General features: G+C 41.7%; 2 protein-coding genes across 3 annotated transcripts; both read right to left on the bottom strand.

The window, feature by feature from the left end:
- Positions 1–1063: 1063 nt before the first annotated feature.
- Positions 1064–7418, bottom strand: LOC117535696 (zinc finger protein 37-like). Of its 2 annotated transcripts, none has more exons than XM_034200216.1 (6): positions 7147–7418; positions 5947–6046; positions 5723–5829; positions 4043–4272; positions 3878–3969; positions 1064–2484 (listed from the first exon to the last, which is right to left on the bottom strand). In XM_034200216.1, exons 1-6 carry the CDS (start codon positions 7322–7324, stop codon positions 1302–1304), a joined length of 1890 nt encoding a protein of 629 aa, XP_034056107.1. In that variant the 5' UTR covers positions 7325–7418; the 3' UTR covers positions 1064–1301. The 2 variants fall into 2 exon arrangements, with proteins under 2 accessions (XP_034056107.1, XP_034056108.1); XM_034200217.1 differs by having other exon boundaries at positions 1064–2481.
- A 494-nt stretch (positions 7419–7912) lies between these two features.
- Positions 7913–11625, bottom strand: LOC117535697 (zinc finger protein basonuclin-2-like; the record flags this gene model as incomplete). The annotated part of the gene is given in 2 exon segments (XM_034200218.1): positions 7913–8935; positions 11306–11625. A coding segment is annotated over 1 exon segment (570 nt). The 3' UTR covers positions 7913–8294.
- Positions 11626–11644: the final 19 nt, after the last annotated feature.

The raw sequence follows: 11644 nt of genomic DNA, 5'->3' as shown, positions 1-11644 counted from the left end.
AGCAAGGTTATAAAAAAAAGAAATGACCCCGAACATGAAATACCTTCACGGAGTGCGTCGATGCGCAAGCTGTCATCCAAAGAACAGGAGGGTTTAGCTAGCACCTCACTGCAATCTTTAAAGGTCGTTTTCTCAAAATGAGTTTTTTCTCCTACTCTGAGTTCGAAATTTCAACTTCAGTAGCACGTAGAGTACATACATCAAACCTTCCAGTTATATTCCTATCAATATTATGAAGGCTTTTACAGAAGGGTTTGTTCATATATCATTCATAGCCTGAATTATACAACATTGTATACCTAAAAACATGGCGAAAATTGATATTTTAGGGCTGTTGACAGCATTTTCTGATTTATGGAGTGATAAAAAGAGATATCCAATATCCCTTCTGTAAAAGCCTTAGATACTAATATGACTACAAAATGAAACAAGAATTTTGAACCTGGCTTTTTCCAAAGTTCAGATTTCAATATGTGAAATGTGTTAAAATCTGCGCATATTTAATGAGATAATGGCTCATTTGCATATTTAAACATGCTATTTCAGAACACTTGTAATACAAAAAACAATTGCCTTATTGTAAGTAATTAACTGGAGAACTTTCCAGCTGATACCTTTAAGTTAAAACAATTACCCTATTCACCTGGGGTGTCTCTTAAGATCATTAAATAAACTGCAATTCACCAGGTAATAATTTCCTCTGACAGCACCAAAACTGATATTGCACCAGAGGTCGCGTTAACTGAATATTTTCCGTCTATGACGGATTTTTTTTAACAATGACGGACAAATCTGAAAGCAGTCCGACAGATTAGAACAAACTCGGAACAGCGCCAAAGTTTCCCTGCAGCGAGGCTCCGGTGTTATGCCGTGTTATGCATGCCCTCCAAAAAGGAAATTATACCGTTTCCAAACCTAACTGTGCCGTACAGATCATTGAAATGTCTGTGAGTTTTGGCTTTACGCTGTGCACACTCCCGCGAGGTGCAGCAGCCATGCATAACACGGCGCATGTGAACTTTTCCCACCCCCGTTGACAGTTCACGAGCATGCTTCTTCCCCCCCCCTCGTCAGAGTTGTGTAAAGGCTGACGGGTAATTCTGGATTTTGACGGAAGTTTTACGATCCTGTCCGTCAAAATGACGGGCAGCGAAAAAGTCTAGCGCAACCTCTGTATTGCACATTCATATTTTATTTCTCCCACATGCAATGAACGTTGCCCACTGTACAGGAATCTTCACATAACTTGAAAACAGATACATAAATAGTGGAAAACACAACAATGTCCTCCATTTTCAGCGTCACGTTGCAGCTTCCGCCCCCTGGTGGCTCTTCATGTGAGTCTTCAGGCAGTGGCTCTGAGTGAAGGCTTTGTCACAGAAGGTGCACTTGTACGGTCTCTCTCCGTTGTGCGTCCTCATGTGGACCGTTAAGTACGTTTTGCGAGCGCACGCTTTCCCGCAAATCGTGCAAACAAACGGTTTGGCACCCGAATGCACCGTGGCGTGGTTATCCAGATTAATCTTTCGCTTGAAGGACCATCCGCAGTCGGGGCAGCTGTACGGTGTCTCTCCAGTGTGGACGCGCATGTGTATCGTCAACGAGCCTTTCGTGGAGAATCCTTTCCCGCATTCCCCGCAGTGATACGGCTTCTCGTTGGAGTGCGTTCGCATGTGGATCTGCAGCTCCTTGCTCGTGAGGAACATCTTGCAGCAAACGTCGCAGAGGTATGATCTTTGTCTCTCCGTGTGGATCTTCTCGTGTTGCCTCAGCGTCCCGGGGAGTTTGAAACGCCTCCCGCACACCTGACAACCTTGAGGTCTCTCCCCGGAGTGCGTCATCTTGTGGCGGGAAAGCGATCGGAAGTCGCAGAGGGATTTACCGCAAACTCCGCAGAGGTGCAACTTTTTATTCTCGTGCATCTGCTTGTGATTCTCTAAGGAGACTTTCAATGCAAAAGCGTCTTTGCAAACATCGCATTCGTACGGTTTCTGCCCCGAGTGGGCGGCCACGTGCTCGTCGAGATCAAGAGAACTGAGAAAAGACTCTTCGCAGATGTGACAGTCGTGGGTTTTGTGTCGGCTTTCAAAATGATCCGTCATCGACACTGAATGCTCTCCGCAAACACCGCAAAAACTTCCCGTTTTGTCCACGTGACTCAAGGCGTGTTTGATTACCGCAATTTCCAATTCGTGCAGCGCTCCACACACTTTGCAGGAGAAATCATCCACACTTTTCTCGCTTTTTAAACCCGAGCGTTTGGCTTTTCCTTTCTTTTTAGTCTTTGATAAACACAATCCAGAGTCACGACTCAAGTCTGGTTTCCAATCGTCATCGCTCGCTTCTTCTCTTTCCACACCGTCCATTTTCCCCTCATCTGGCTCGGATGTCCCACAATCCTCGGCACCTGCTTCCTCTGTTTCGATGTCTTGTTGTGATATTGAGAGGTCTTCTCCGCTCACTTCGACTTCCTGACACGTGCTGCTGTGGGAACAAGGAGTAAAGATTAAAAGGGAACTAAAATGAGGGGTTTGAAGAGGCAATACAAGATGGTATTTATGCGTTTTAGTGGCCAAAAATATGGAAAAAGGTTTTAGGAGATGCGTACACAGAAAGAGAGACAAAAAAAAGTCAGGATAACGGGTTAGTATCTCACCTCTTCTCGTACGCACCGCCTACACCGTGTTTACCTTCATTCCAACAGCTATAAAGAGTGACCGCAGGCTGTTACGTTTGACACAACACACACACACACACACACACACCACACACACACACACACACACACACACACACACACACACACACACACACACACACACACACACACACACACACACACCCCACACACACACACACACCACACACACACACACACACACCCACACACACACCACACACACACACACACACACACACACACACACACACACACACACACACAAAATCAGCCCGGGAATCTCACCCAGCCGAGCCCACGTAAACAGTCAACCCTCGCTGCGGGGAAACGGTGGGCCGAGTGGCCCGACCGTCCCACTCCGGTAACCGGCCCATCGGGGTTTCGGCCATGGGCAGTCCGCCAACTGGCTCTGTGTGTGTGTGTGTGTGTGTGTGTGTGTGTGTGTGTTGTGTGTGTGTTGTGTGTGTTGTGTGTGTGTGTGTGTGTGTGTGTGTGTGTGTGTGTGTGTGTGTGTGTGTGTGTGTGTGTGTGTTGTGTGTTGTGGTGTGTGTGTGGTGTGTGGTGTGTGTGTGTGTGTGTGTGTGTGTGTGTGTGTGTGTGTGTGTGTGTGTGTGTGTGTGTGTGTGGTGTGTGTGTGTGTGTGTGTGTGTGTGTGTGTGTGTGTGTTGTGTGTGTGTGTGTGTGTGTGTGTGTGTGTGTGTGTGTGTGTGTACTGTGTGTGTGTGTGTGTGTGTGTGATGTGTGTGTTCTGAGTGTTTGTTCCCCTTTAAAACAGCTGCGGGCAGCAGGTACTCTGAGAGTCACGGACATTAATTCATAGATCAGAGCAGACTGGTTCACAGACTCTCCTGTTTGGCCAATGCGGTGCTTAAACACATAGCTCTACACCCCTGGCTGAAATGTCCTTAAAATTAAGTCTGAGTTCCAAATATATCTCAAATAATGTCTGCACTGTCATTTCCCCACAAAAACACAACAGTCTGCAATGAAACGGTTGTCTCCTGTGCGCTCTACTTCCTCCTTGGCGCACCGGTAACTTCCTCAAAAAACAAAAAAGATAAATTCGGGATAACGGGTTAGTTTCGTTATCCCGACTTTTTTTTTCTCTCTCTCTTTTTTCATGTCCCTTTAGGGGCTCCCTAGAAACCACAATAGGGCCACTTTCAAACATTTTAAGGTGACTTTCCTCCAAATTACCTCGTTTCATCAAACAGAACGTCTCCAGTGCTGCTGTGTTTTATCTGTAGAGGATTCATCTCTTCTTCACTGGATTGAGGGTCCTTATTCTTCTGTAAAAATTAAAAAAAAGTCAGATCTAGCGTTTGAATAAAAGAGACTTCTACCTTCGATAAGTTAAACCACCTTCAGTCTGATGTAGAGAGGCGAGTTCCTGATGTTTCTGTGGATCTCCTCGGCTGTTGGAGTTTTTATTTTAAGAGGCTTGAGTCTCCGTCTCTTGTCTGACGTTAAAATGTCAAAATGTTTATTTTCTGCACACAGTTGTGGAAAGCTGCCCCTCAGGAAGTTCAGGAAGTCTTCTTCCGTCAGTCCTCGAGGACACTTCAGCTTCAGCAGAGGACATTTCTTTAAAACTGACACAGAAAAGAGAATAAATTAGATTATTTTCACTGCAAGACTTTCTTTGAGGATTGAGAGCGGTCAGAAGCCAGAACCAGAAGCAACCAGAAGCAACAGGAATAAGTTGATAATAATAAGAACAACAACTTGGATTACATTGATAAATATCTCTTAATAGAATTCTGCCTCTCGATTTCTAAACATAACAAGAGGTTTTATGGTCAAATAAATACCCATTGGTTAAAGTGGACCTATCATGCTATATTTGAGTAACATATTGTAGGGTCATACCTTTATAAAACATGTCTGTGAAGTTTTTTTTGGTGACAGCATGGTAACAGCATGGTAACAGCATGGTGACAGCATGGTAACAGCATGCTGTTACCATGCTGTCACCATGCTGTTACCATGCTGTTACCATGCTGTCACCATGCTGTCACCATGCTGTTACCATGCCGTTACCATGCCGTTACCATGCCGTTACCATGCCGTTACCATGCCGTTACCATGCTGTTACCATGCCACAGCAACCTCTCATTCCCCTGATAGGTGGAGAGTTGCCCATATAGGCGGAGCTCCTCGTTCCTGACGTCAGAGATATTTAAAATCTGTTCCCTGACACACCTCATGTATAAAAGACATACAAAAGTGCATTTTGCATGATAGGTCCCCGTTAAATAGAAACATAGCCGAATTAAAGACTATGTTCTTATCATTAAAGAAACGTCTCAATGCAAAAGTGTTCAACCAATTAAATATCCACAGGACTTTAGTGGTTTAAAAGGTGGAATAGATACTTGTTTATATCTTTAAACAAAGCGGAATTAAAGAGTATGTTATTTCCCTTTAAGGATTGAGAGCAGTCAGGAACAACAGGAAGTAGTTCATATTAATAATAACTTGGATTAAACAAGGACAACAAGGAAAACAAATAAGAAGTCAACAAAGGATGGTCGAAAACATGTAGAGGAGTTATCTGAGAATATACTACGTTTATTATACGGTGACTCGCCGCTTTACAGAAGCACGTTGCCCATAAACTACATGTCCCACAATGCATCTCGTTGTGTGACATTCTCACTGAAGAGACTTGCAATTATTTGCCCTGGACTTCTGCTTTCAGTCGTAGTTAACTATGAAGTTATTACCCTATCTGATAATAATCCAATGCAGTGGCAATAATGTAAAATAATACATTATTTTATATATATTATATATTTACATATGTGTATTTATATAGTCTTAAAGTAACAACCAGCCCTTTTCATTTTTCTCTTCCACTTTAAGTATCTGTATTTGAATGTCGAGCACACTGTAACAGAACAATGTCCCAATGTGTGATTAATAAAGTATATCTATTTATCTTTGAGTGCAACATTAATGCTGACGTGGCCCGCGATGAAATTGAGTTGGACACGTCCCTGCTTTAGATGATATTAAGTAGGAAGAAGTGTATTTTCTTACCTTTATTTGTGAGCACGTCGGTGTTAAAGTCCTCGAGGATCCGGAGCCTGAGCTCCACGTGTTTCTGAGTTTCAATTATCCCAGGTTTCCTCTTTTTATTCTGACATCTGCGGGAAAAGACCAGAAAATGTGGGTTGATTAAAACAATGGGAATAAAACCATTGAATGATCCTATTGTTTCATTGTCGAGTAAACTTAAGTAAAACACTTGTTGATAGAATAACCTTGATGGCGTTTGATTGGTCGAGTTTTCTGGTTTCTCTGGACGCTCCTCCTCATCTTCATCTTGCTCCTCTTCATCCAGGGTGCTGCCCTTCTCGCCTTCTATAAAAACATACAGAAATAAGTTCTTTCCACTTCACATTTATGAAAAGTGTTTTTTAAAACGAGGATACTGTATAGAGAACATATGTGCAAAACTCCAGGTGAGAAACGCGCTATTCTAATATCTATCACCCACATGTATATCATATAAATGAGGAAAACATAATGCCATTAAAAACATCACGTGAGTCTAACTTTAATATCGGCATTCAAAAAGCAGCAAGGCGTGAACAGGAAATAGCCAAAAATCAGATGTGTAACTCTGATTAACTTCCCCTTATTTACATTACAAGTCATATGTGTTAATTGGTCAGTAACAGCAAGGCCGAATCAAAGAGCATGTTATATTCATTAAATACACGTCTTAAGTGTGTTAATTTAATACATGCGTTAGTGTCAGCAACCACTTACATATTAAATGGTAACAATCTTAATGGCTTTCCTCATGTCTCTGTGAATTTGAGGAATTAAGAGGTTTTATGTTAAGATAGATGCCTGTTGGTCAGTTAAAAACAATGCCGAATTAATTAATGTTATTGTCCATACAAATAATGTATGTAATTTGATGCATGCAAAAAAACAACTGCTTAAATATTAAATTGCTAAAGATCTTAATGGACTTCGGCATAGATCTCCCTCTCCCAATATAACAAGACGTTTTAATGTAAGTTAATACTCGTTTATATGTTAAAACAAAGCAGAATTAAAGAGTATGTTATTTCTCTTAAATAGACGTCTTAAGTGTGTTGATTGAATAAATACTTTAGAGTTTACAACCACTTAAACATTACATCGCTAAATCTCATAATGGACTTCTGCATCTCCCTCTCTGATAATAACAGGATTTTAGTGGTTTAAAGGTCAAATGCATCCTTGTTTGTATGTTATTTACCTTACATAAATGTCTTAAGTGTATTAATTCAGTATATATTAAAGAGTTTACAACAGATAAACATTACATCGCTAAATATCTTAATGAACTTGGGCATTTCCCTCTCTGATTGGACCAGGACTTAGTGGTTTTAAGGTAAACTCCAGACTCGTTTATATGTTAAAACAAAGCCGAATTACAGTACAAACATGAACCGATAAAGACCCACCTTCAGTGTGATCCTGCAGGAGCTCCAGCTGGATCTTCTGCCGGCTGATCTGCTGTCTGAAGCCCGAAACCTCGTCCTCATATTCGGCTATGATTCTGTCCACAGCCGCTAAAATATCCCTGCAGGCCGCGGAGAGTCTCTCTGTAACAATCTCTCTCAGAATCTCACCTTTAGACATTTTGATTAAACCTTTTTAATGTAAACTGTTAGGATATTTGATGGAGAGAATAATACGGGGCCGGCATTGTTTATTTGCCCGATCGCGTTTCCGGTGCATGCATGAATGTCATCCGGGTAGAATTAGAGACCTGAGGGGCTAGTTCCCTTTCCTCTGTGTCTTCTTAGCAATACAATAAATGAAGACATTAGGATAAAATTACTTAAGAAAATAATAAAAAAATAAGTCAAAAGATTGTGAACACATGTCTATGTACAGATGTTATCATACATCTCGCTTTTTAAATAAAATAAATCAACTTGAAAATAATAATAATGTTTTTACAAATCTGTCATTCTTTGTTTCCATCTCTGCTTAGGGCAAATAAATACATTTAAAAATGTTGTACTTGAAGTGTACTTGAAGTGTATTTGTTGAATGTAAGATCAGTCTAAAGCAATTAATCGTAACAAAATATAATGTATTAATGAATTAAATACCACTAAGTCCTCCATTTAAAATCATACATGTAAACATTATCATCAGCCAAATGTTAGATTGGAGACTTTAGGTTTTTATTGCAATAACAGACAACAAACACAAGGGGGAGCCCCGACACAGAGCAGCATGCTGTAAAATATATACATTTATCAATACATGAAACAAAACACAAATCAAAACCATTGTATTTACTCCAGAGGGTAAAATCATTGGATAAGATGTGATACTCGTCCGTGTTCTCTTAGGAATTCTTCTTTGTTGAACATGCAGCGCTGTATGCATCATCAGAGCTACCATGGATGTTATTGCAGTCATTAGACAACGAGATCAAGGAAAGATGTTTTTGAATAATACATCTGATATCTCTGCATCAATCTGAGCTAAATACCAAACAAAAGGTGCCTTCAAATTGAACTTAAGGAGGACATACTTGAGTTCATGTACTTAGCGACTTCCCAGCTCTGCAAACCAGCTGCACATGTATCAACATTCAACACTCTTCCTCGTCTCTAACCCCTTCCACATTCTCTCGTTCTATTTTCACCGGCATGCTCGACTTCCTGGGTTTCTTCTTCTTGGGCACCGGGTCATCTGACTCACACCGACGCTGCCGATTGGTCAGCAGTTTGGGTTTCAGCACAGAAGAAACAACCAGGGGGACGAGAGAGGAAGCTGTCCGAGATGGGAGAAGGGGAGGCAGTGATGGAGGTGAATTGGATTCGGACGTGGTGAAGTTATGGTTGATTTCTTGGCTTGTTTTCTGGGGTAAAGGTTGAGGAGAAGATGGAGGGGAGTCATCTTGAGGGGGTGGGTTGTCCTGGTATTCATGTTGGGTGTTTTGGTTACCATTTAACCAGTTTCTCAGGGTGTGTACGGGCACTAATGGGTTGCTTGTGTCTTTTTCTTGAGTGTTGTGCATGTCTTCGTCCTTGTGTATCTGCGCCTCAGAGTGTATCCCTGTGTGTGGGTCAGCGTGTATGTTTCTGCCGGCGCTCATGTGTAACCGCGGATTTGGGTTAGCGCTGTGTCGGTTGCGGCTACGCAACGAACTGAAGACCATGGTGCAACCGGCCACCGTGCAGCGATGCTTTATCTTCAAGTGGACGGCGTTGTGGTGGATCTTCAGCGTTCCTGACAAAAGGAAATGGTGGTCTTGTTAATTTGATGCAGACTGACTGGTTTACACAGATGGACTGTTTTTGGACTGGAAACTACAAGAAGAGAAAATACTCAATTGAACCCTGAAGAACACCAAAACACTAGATCAGCAGAAGACCTGAAATTATGACGAACTGATTTTATAATCGAATACTAGGAAGGTCAAAATCCAGCATCCTCAAAGTAAACCCTTCAGTACAAAAAGACAATACATCAGCTAGGAACTGAATCGTTGGGAACACCGAGAGATTTAACCGTCAGAGGCTTCAATATGGATTCCATGACCAACAAGATGAAAGATCAAAAGAGGACCTCAAATTGAACCCTGAGGAACACCAACACACTAGATCAGTAGCCTTAAGCTGAGCCCTAGAAAGATTCGAAACAGCAGAGGACCTCAAAGCGAACCTCTAGAGCAGGGGTGCCCAACCTTTTTTTAACCGAGAGCTACTTTTAAAGTTGCCAGTCTTCCGAGATCTACCAGTCCAAATAGAGAGACGTAGTTACTGACAGCCTACTACCAGGTGAATACACACTTCTACTTTTATAAAACTGACCTTTGTACGATGAATACTTTATAAAATACTGCAGATCCTTTATCTTACCTCTTTCTAATCTACACACATACAAGTATTTAACTGAAGTTACACAACAGTGTTGTTGATACAGAGTTGGAGTTTATTCACACGTCACTACAGTGGGTCATGTTTTCAAGAAGCATTGAACAGTGCTGCCACATATGACACAGGGAAAAAAGAAAAGACTCTGAACCCTTTCTTTGTCCTTATATAAAAATAGTGTTGCTACAAAAGTATAAATGAGGCTTACTAATAAGACGACTCAGATCTGAAGCTACACAGGAATCTGCTGCCAACGTGCAATAAAAAAGACAAAATTAATAGAATCGAACCCTTTTTTTATTGCATTTTAGTAGATTATAAAAAGAAATGCCTTTAAAATAGGATGCAAGCAACACTAGTTTCTTAACCTGAATTGATAATAGACTATAATCAATTTAAACAGAACAGATCTTAATGTTTGCATTCTTATACCATTTTGTACAATAATTGTAATGAATAAGTTCAAACAAACTAAAACTTACAGCTGATTAATAACGGTATCTAACTTGAGTTTTTATTATATGAAAAACCTGTTGAAATTCTACTGTTATTTTTACTGTCCCCCAAAAGCACGTCAGCAGCCTCCAGGAATGCTTCTTTCACAACTTCGCCGTCTTTGAAAGACTTCATGTGTTTCTCAAGAACGTGACTGACACGATAAGATGCTGTGGTAGCAGCCTTGCTCTTGTTGTTGGGCCTGGTGAAAATGGACTGCTGTGCATTTAGCTGTCCTTTCAGGCCCCTCCCCTTTTGGAGCGTAGGGCAGAATCAGGAGGGAATTCCGTCTCGTAGCGTTTGTGCACCGTTTTGAAATGCCGCTCCTAAATGACCCTTCTTCGATAAAGCCACGCTCGCATTGCAGATGAGACAGATGGACTTTGAATTGGAATAGATACAAAAATAATCATCCTCCCACTCGGAGTGAACATTATATATTTTGGGCTGTTTTGCTTCTGCCATAATTGCGGTCTTGTGTGTGTGCGGACTGTCACTCCTGTTGCCACGGACAACGTCAGCGAAATAGTGCCCACTGCCCACCAGCCACGCCCCGACACATGGGGTCACGCCGGCCAATCACAAAGCTTTGATGCGTTCAAGTGCATTATTCTGGCACGGGAAGATTATGTTATAGGACATTAACGATAAAACAGAATGTTGTTGTTCTATTTTTAGACACATCTCGCGATCGACTGGGAATCTCCCCGCGATCGACCGGTCGATCGCGATCGACTGGTTGGGCACCCCTGCTCTAGAACATTAAGCTTCTCAAACCTTGTTCAGTAATGAGAAACATTTTCTCAGCCGACCCGAACATTTGTGATAGAACAAGCCTAAATAATTACAATATAGTGATGTTCCATCAGAGAGTGATTTAGTAACTCCGTCATTATTACAACAAACTAAGGATATTTTCCATTGAACAAACCAATGAACAAATGATATATTATGAAAAACTATAAAATACAATACAGACATTTGACATGTTTATATGAGGTGGTTCTAGGAATATTTTATAGAAAATTGTGTTTTCTATTTAACTTGCTGTACTAAGATTATTTTTGTAATCATGCATGGTATTTTTTTAATTAACCTTTTTTTTTTTACCTCACGTACCCCCTGCAGTACCCCAACATACCCCTAGGGGTCCGCGTAGAACTCTAACAAGAAATGAAATAGAGTCTTTCAAACGTAACCATTCATTCTAAAGTGTGTACGTTCCCACCTTTATCATAGAAGCTTTTCCCACAAACGCCACAGCAGACCCTCCCCTTACGACCTCCTGCAGGGGAAAGAGAAGTGAGGGAGCAGAGGGAGAGGGGGAGATGACGAGGTGAGGAAGACGAGTAGTGAAGAGCATGGAGGGAGGAAGAAAACGAGGAGGTCGGAAGAGGACAGAGGAAAGAGGACGAGAAGGATGGAAGAGGATTCAGGGAGTAAGAGGAGCTTTGCAACTTCTGAGAAATCCTCAGAGGAATGGAGAGAATGGAGGGAATGGAGGGAATGGAGGGAATGGAGGGAATGGAGGGAATGGAGGGAATGGAGAGAATGGAGGCATGGAGGG

This window comes from Gymnodraco acuticeps, unplaced genomic scaffold (assembly GCF_902827175.1).
Source record: "Gymnodraco acuticeps unplaced genomic scaffold, fGymAcu1.1, whole genome shotgun sequence".
NCBI lineage: Eukaryota > Metazoa > Chordata > Actinopteri > Perciformes > Bathydraconidae > Gymnodraco > Gymnodraco acuticeps.
Note: the sequence above shows the minus strand (reverse complement) of the source record. Positions and strands in the feature narration are given on the sequence as shown.

Excerpts from the sequence above, each read along its gene's own strand:
- LOC117535696 (XM_034200216.1), bottom strand. The coding sequence starts at position 7,324 with ATGTCTAAAGGTGAGATTCTGAGAGAGATTGTTACAGAGAGACTCTCC. Across the intron at positions 4,273-5,722 it reads CGACGTGCTCACAAATAAAG|TTTTAAAGAAATGTCCTCTG; the intron begins GTAAGAAAATAC and ends TTTCTGTGTCAG. Across the intron at positions 3,970-4,042 it reads CTCTCTACATCAGACTGAAG|AAGAATAAGGACCCTCAATC; the intron begins GTGGTTTAACTT and ends TAATTTTTACAG.